This window comes from Thalassophryne amazonica, chromosome 13 (genome assembly GCF_902500255.1).
Source record: "Thalassophryne amazonica chromosome 13, fThaAma1.1, whole genome shotgun sequence".
NCBI lineage: Eukaryota > Metazoa > Chordata > Actinopteri > Batrachoidiformes > Batrachoididae > Thalassophryne > Thalassophryne amazonica.
In genome coordinates this window covers 43,644,065-43,651,730 of record NC_047115.1, presented here as the reverse complement: position 1 = coordinate 43,651,730, position 7,666 = coordinate 43,644,065, and the positions used below count along the sequence as shown (strand labels likewise).

At 42.1% G+C, this 7,666-nt stretch overlaps 1 protein-coding gene across 1 annotated transcript; it reads right to left on the bottom strand.

Moving 5' to 3' along the window:
- Nucleotides 1-1,643: 1,643 nt before the first annotated feature.
- On the bottom strand, nt 1,644-7,666 carry zgc:163080 (uncharacterized protein LOC799515 homolog). The gene is made up of 5 exons (XM_034185466.1): nt 7,560-7,666; nt 2,687-2,767; nt 2,417-2,518; nt 2,251-2,338; nt 1,644-2,172 (listed from the first exon to the last, which is right to left on the bottom strand). Exons 2-5 carry the CDS (start codon nt 2,760-2,762, stop codon nt 2,130-2,132), a joined length of 309 nt encoding a protein of 102 aa, XP_034041357.1. The 5' UTR covers nt 2,763-2,767; nt 7,560-7,666; the 3' UTR covers nt 1,644-2,129.

Sequence of the window (7,666 nt, the reverse complement as noted above, 5' to 3'; positions counted from 1 at the left end):
ACACTTTTGGTTTTGCTCCCATTTTGTATGAGATGAACTCAAAGATCTAAAACTATTTCCACATACACAATATCACCATTTCCCTCAAATATTGTTCACAAACCAGTCTAAATCTGTGATAGTGAGCACTTCTCCTTTGCTGAGATAATCCATCCCACCTCACAGGTGTGCCATATCAAGATGCTGATTAGACACCATGATTAGTGCACAGGTGTGCCTTAGACTGTCCACAATAAAAGGCCACTCTGAAAGGTGCAGTTTTGTTTTATTGGGGGGGATACCAGTCAGTATCTGGTGTGACCACCATTTGCCTCATGCAGTGCAACACATCTCCTTCACACAGAGTTGATCAGGTTGTCAATTGTGGCCTGTGGAATGTTGGTCCACTCCTCTTCAATGGCTGTGCGAAGTTGCTGGATATTGGCAGGAACTGGTACACGCTGTCGTATACGCCGGTCCAGAGCATCCAAAACATGCTCAATGGGTGACATGTCCGGTGAGTATGCCGGTCATGCAAGAACTGGGAAATTTTCAGCTTCCAAGAATTGTGTACACATCCTTGCAACATGGGGCCGTGCATTATCCTGCTGCAACATGAGGTGATGTTCTTGGATGTATGGCACAACAATGGGCCTCAGGATCTCGTCACGGTATCTCTGTGCATTCAAAATGCCATCAATAAAATGCACCTGTGTTCTTCGTCCATAACAGACGCCTGCCCATACCATAACCCCACCGCCACCATGGGCCACTCGATCCACAACACTGACATCAGAAAACCGCTCACCCACACGACGCCACACACGCTGTCTGCCATCTGCCCTGGACAGTGTGAACTGGGATTCATCCGTGAAGAGAACACCTGTCCAACGTGCCAAACGCCAGCGAATGTGAGCATTTGCCCACTCAAGTCGGTTACGACGACGAACTGGAATCAGGTCGAGACCCCGATGAGGACGAGCATGCAGATGAGCTTCCCTGAGACGGTTTCTGACAGTTTATGCAGAAATTCTTTGGTTATGCAAACCGATTGTTTCAGCAGCTGTCCCAGATGATCTTGGAGGTGAACATGCTGGATGTGGAGGTCCTGGGCTGGTGTGGTTACACATGGTCTGCGGTTGTGAGGCTGGTTGGATGTACTGCCAAATTCTCTGAAACGCCTTTGGAGACGGCTTATGGTAGAGAAATGAACATTCAATACATGAGCAACAGCTCTGGTTGACATTCCTGCTGTCAGCATGCCAATTGCACGCTCCCTCAAATCTTGCGACATCTGTGGCATTGCGCTGTGATAAAACTGCACCTTTCAGAGTGGCCTTTTATTGTGGGCAGTCTAAGGCACACCTGTGCACTAATCATGGTGTCTAATCAGCATCTTGGTATGGCACACCTGTGAGGTGGGATGGATTATCTCAGCAAAGGAGAAGTGCTCACTATCACAGATTTAGACTGGTTTGTGAACAATATTTGAGGGAAATGGTGATATTGTGTATGTGAAAAAAGTTTTATATCTTTGAGTTCATCTCATACAAAATGGGAGCAAAACCAAAAGTGTTTATATTTTTGTTGAGTGTATTAGATAATGCAACACTGAACTGATCTTGATGAAATTTTATGAGCACATCAATTCTTGATGCCAAATGTAAGTGAAAGTGGGGATTTTTGTGGAGGAATGCACTCTTAGTGCTTATAGTTCTTGAGAGACACTCAAAAGACAAGTGACATTTTGACAATGATTTAGTTTTACTGCAAAAACCACTATTTTAAACATGATAATCTCAGTGCTTATTCGAACGTATGACTCCACCCAAAATACTTGTTTACCTCTTTTAACCTTGTCCCAGTTTTTTAATGAACATTTCAGCTTATTGTCATCTGAGGAGCTTGTAGTATTCGGAGTCTAAATCTGAGGAACTATCCTGCCTGTCCGCGAATATTTTAGTAAAATCTACAATTAACAGACCAACATTTCTGCACAGACTGGGCTGAATTACACAGCATTAACAGAAAGCTTCTGAAGGATTTATGGTCCCCACAGAGAAGACTTGTTTTCAAGCTCTAATGGAATGTTGCTTCCTTTAAAACAAGGTCTGTTCTTTGAGAGGCTCCAGTCGAAATGGTTTCTTCCGTCACATCATGGTCAGAAGCAGCAGTCGAAACACCATCAATAAACTGTAAGAAGGAGACATGAAATCAATGCGTAGTCCTAATTTTTAATCAATATTCAGCACAGCAAAGTCTGAATCTGACCTCAGGCCTGCCACAATGCCAGCAGGCATTAATTTCCCCGAGTTCCTGAATCTCATTCCCATCACAAGTGAGAGGATCCCCGCGGTAACTGAAACAAAGAAAGTGATCACATGGTGCCGGATGGCCGATAGAAACTGCATACTGGGACAAACTCAGCTGTACTCACGGAATGAAATCTTTATGTCACTTGTGTTTTTAGAGATGTTGTAGGCGCCGTAAGCAGATAACCCGCCAAAAATTAAACCAGCCATCAGAGACATCACACTTCCTGTAAAAAAACCCAACACACACACAAAAAAAACAAGACGTGATTAAATGTTTGCAGGCAAAATTAATGTGTGAGTTGTTGCTGTCAGGGTGTAACTTCATGGATTCTCTTTGACAGAAATTAATGATCAAATAAAGACCAACACCAAATTAATTATGATGTTTCAACCTTTTCTCTTGTAGCCCATAAATCCTCCAAACAAGATAGCTGCTGCATAGCCAAAGCCAATCCAGTCCACTGCCATCAGTGCTGGAGAGAGAGAGAGAGAGAGAGGAAAAACATATCACAATATTTTAAATCTAAAGTTCACTGTGATTAAATCAAACTCATACAATGTTCTTGTGATTATTGTCAGATGGATATAATTCATAGCAGCCAATTTGTTGACACATTAGATTCTTCGTGTTGGGTTTTGAACTAAAAACAAAAGCAACATTGTTTTTACAGTACTGTATAAAAGATGTGCACATCAGAATTTTAATTAAAAATGTGCCTCGTTTAGAGTCTCTGGTAAATCCAATTCAAACTGCCAAATTTGGAAATTGTTCTCCATTGGCAATCTCTGATTTGCTTCATATGTTCACAAAATAATGTTATTATCCCCAGTAAACATCACACAAAATTTCAGTCTTGTATCTTCATGGGATTTTCAGATATTGGGGCTTTAAAAATGGGGCGTGGAACTGATTTTACTGTAAAAACAGGTGGCATAAAACAAGATGCGGAATAAAACCAGCTTCTGTCAATGTCAAAAAAGTAATTAAAAAAGAAAAAGGAAACAAAACAGCTTTAACTTCAAAGTCTTTTTTTTTTTAAATGAAGATGTGTACAATGCTTAGTGAGAGAGTAATAATGATGATGATGATTAAAAGCATCTGAGGGCTGATGCATACTCTGCACACAGTGGTGTTATGTGATTTCTGCACGGCTTCATTATTCGTGCAAATCAATCACAAATATTTTGCTGATCAATATATGCTTTAGATCATCCATCTATAAATGGACTGCATTTATATCACGCTTTTCCATCTGATTCAGATGCTCAAAGCGCTTTACAATTATGCCTCACATTCACCCCGATGTCAGGGTGCTGCCATACAAGGCACTCACTACACACCGGGAGCAATAGGGGATTAAAGGCCTTACCCAAGGGCCCTTAGTGATTTTCCAGTCAGGCGGGGATTTGAACCCAACACCTTAACCACTAGACCATCACCTCCCCCATATCTCTCTCTCTCCCTCTCTCTCTCTAGAGAGAGAGAGAGAGAGAGAGAGAGAGGAAAATAAGTATTTGAACACCCTGCGATTTTGCAAGTTCTCCCACTTAGAAAATCATGGAGGGGTCTGAAAATTTCATCTCAGGTGCATGTCCACTGTGAGAGACATAATCTAAAAAAAAAAAAATAAAATCTGGAAATCACAATGTATGATTTTTAAATAATTGATTGGTATGTTACTGCTGCAAATAGGTATTTGAACACCTACCAACCAGCAAGAATTCTGGCTCTCACAGACCTGTTAATTTTTCTTTAAGAAGCCCTCTTATTCTGCACTTTTTACCTGTATTAAATGCACCTGTTTGAACTTGTTACCTGTATAAAAGACACCTGTTCACTTACTCTATCAATCACACTCCAACCTGTCCACCATAGCCAAGACCAAAGAGCTGTCTAAGGACACCAGGGACAAAACTGTATACCTGCACAAGGCTGGGATGGACTACAGGACAAAAGGCAAGCAGCTTGGTAGAAGACAACAACTGTTATGATTATTTATTATAAAGTGGAAGAAACACAAGATGACTGTCAATCTCCCTCGGTCTGGGATTCCATGCAAGATCTCACTTTGTGGGGTAAGGATGATTCTGAGAAAGCTCAGAACTACACAGGAGGACCTGGTCAATGACCTGAAGAGAGCTGGGACCACAGTCACAAAGATTACATTAGTAACACATGATGCTGTCATGGTTTAAAATCCTGCAGGGCAGCAAGGTCCCCCTGCTCAAGCCAGCACATGTCCAGGCCCGTTTGAAGTTCACCAGTGACCATCTGGATGATCCAGAGGAGGCATGGGAGAAGGTCATGTGGTCAGATGAGACCAGAATAGAGCTTTTTGGAATCAACTCCACTTAACATGTTTAGAGGATGAGAACAACCCCAAGAAAACCATCCCAACTGTGAAGCATGGGGGTGGAAACATTATACTGTGGGGGTGCTCTTCTGCAAAGGGGACAGGACGACTGCACCGCATTGAAGGGAGGATGGATGGGGTCATGTATTGCGAGATTTTGGCAAACAACCTCCTTTCCTCAGTAAGAGCATTGAAGATGGGTCATAGCTGGGTCTTGCAGCATGACAATGACCTCAAACACACAGCCAGGGCAACTAAGGAGGGGCTCCGTAAGAAGCATGTCGAGGTCCTGTAGTGGCCTGGCCAGTCTCCAGACCTGAACTCAATAGAAAATCTTTGGAGGGAGCTGAAACTCCAAACCTGAATGATCTAGAGAAGATCTGTATGGAGGAGTGGACAAAAATCCCTGCTGCAGTGTGTGCAAACCTGGTGAAAAACTACAGGAAACGTTTGACCTCTGTAATTGCAAACAAAGGCTACTGTACCAAATATTAACACTGATTTTCACAGGTGCTCAAATACTTATTTGCAGCAGTTACATACAAATAAATTAAATCATACATTGTGATTTCTGGAATGTCTCTCACAGTGGACATGCACCTAAGATGAAAATTTCAGACCCCTCCATGATTTCTAAGTGGGAGAACTTGCAAAACTGCAGGGTGTTCAAATACTTATTTTCCTCACTATATATATATATATATATATATATATATATATATATATATATATATATATAGTTTTTCCTCGTTTCTGACACTGGCAACATATCATTTTAAAATTACAAAAAGGTTTGCCAATGTATTTATGACGACAGTCAAACTGGCAGCATTAGCAAATTATATATCATGAGTAGCTGGATTACCCGTTCTATGCACCTGTTCTATTTGAGAAGAACTTTAGCCATGCCATTGTATATTTCATGTCACTTTAGTTAAGGTACAGTAAGTTGCATTGCATGTATGTTGTCACCATTAATTTTCATACAGCAATTTGTGACATTCATGAGACTGAAGTGAATAATGATAAAAAGGTGATAGCATGTCATATCATGGCAGTGCTCTGGGATAAATAATGTTCTTCGTGTGACCCTGAGGTGCACAAATGAAAAGTATGTCAGGGTGACCAACTTGGGAGTTTCCTACATATAGGTGACCGTGTGAGAGGTATGGTGTGTCCAGATTTAGCCCAATCACTTTCAGTGACTGTCCCAGCGACTTCTTGGAAGGCATAATTGCAAAAACACGCTTTAACTTGCACGTGGCATGCGCTGGCCCGTTCACCCTAGCCAGCCACTACTACCGTACTAAGTGAAGTGTGATGTTTGCTACCTGACCTGAGTACCACGTGAACTGGGAAATAAGGGCTGCAGTAAGCGGGTCGTGATTGTAATTAAAGTGCACATAAGTTTCAACCTAAGGGCCCCAGTGACCTCCCCCTTGGTGCCCCCAGTCACCATAGCAAATTTGGTGTTGATTGCTTATGCCACGTTTACACATACGCAGGACGCGTTACGGATGTCATATTTGCATCATTCTTGGCACATTCCTGACATTCTTAACGTGACTTAACACATCTGAATAGGTTTCTTAAAAGTGCGTGTTGGTGCGTGATATTTGTGATTTTCGTGGAGCATGTTTTTGGCTGTCAAAAAAATCTTCCAGGCCTCATGTCGTGGAAGTCGCAACTGAGAGTATTGATCCGTCTTGATTAGTGGTGATCCTTAATAGAGCGTGACAGCGTTCTTCTCTGACGTGCGCACAATTAAACCCTGCTGCACCACATTCAGTTTAATTGCTGCAGCATGCTGAAGAAGGACAGTGACGCCAAGTCGGCTAAAAGTTTCATTGCAATGCTCATCAGCGTGCTCCTGCAGGTGTTCCACCTGCTGCATGTGCCTGATGTTTGGGAAAACATGCAAGACCAGAACTAAATGGAGCCACACACCTGGCTCTCTCTGTCTGCTCCTCCTCTTTGTGCCATGGAGCCCAACTAAGCATGCAATCACAAAGTTATTCTGCTGTGGATTAATCTAGATTTTGAGAAGCAAACTGGAGCGATCTGAATTGTTCAGCAGCTGAAGGATGAATATGGATGTCTGTGTGGAGAGAATTCGCCTCATTCACAACGTTACAGAACATGACGATGTGCTGTTACGCAGAACAGCGCGGAACCGTGCATAATGGTTCCTGATAATTCGCCAGCAACACATGCCATTAATCGTAACGCATGTTAACAGGTTGCAGCAGTTCTTGAGGACACCACGCCTCTACCTCAAATCATCACATTCGTGATCAGCGGCCAAGAATGTATACTTCGTGGCATTTGTGACTTGTCATTTGTGATTTGTCATCGTTATGTATAAGCCCAGCATAAATTACTGTGGCTGAGAGCGCGCGATGCACAGTTATATATTGGATAAATCTTGAAATTGATGAATATTGGATGGCAGAGCAGACCTAACTGAACTTTAGTTGATATTTCTCCAACACACCTGGAAAAATGAAACACACTCAACACTGCTGCAATGTTGACCACTGAGGCAACAGTAAATAAACATATACAAATGAAGACTAAATACAAATGTTTTGTGTTCATGTTATAAATTTGTTGCTGTATTTGCCAGCTGTGCCATTGTAAAATAAATTGTATCACTCCATTTCCACAAAAAAATGGAGACAATGTCTCACTGTCTTGTTTTTGCTCCTCGATCAGTTTTTGTTTAGATTAAAAATACATTGTAGATCTGCAAAGTAAACGGAGTCTGAAAGACCACTAGATGTCGCAGTGTACCACTAACACGTAAAACACACGGGACGCAAAGCGAACAAACACACGATAAGTGCACACATATTCACGCCTACTGTCAATCACCTAATTCTTATTCTGCGGTTCTTAGTAAGTCTCATACCTTTATCGACTCCAAACAGCCACTAAAGTCCACTCCTAGCTGTAGTCTTGGAGAAACACTTCCTTCTTCCTGGTGATGACGTCGTTCGGCTCGTGCTGCCTTCAGGG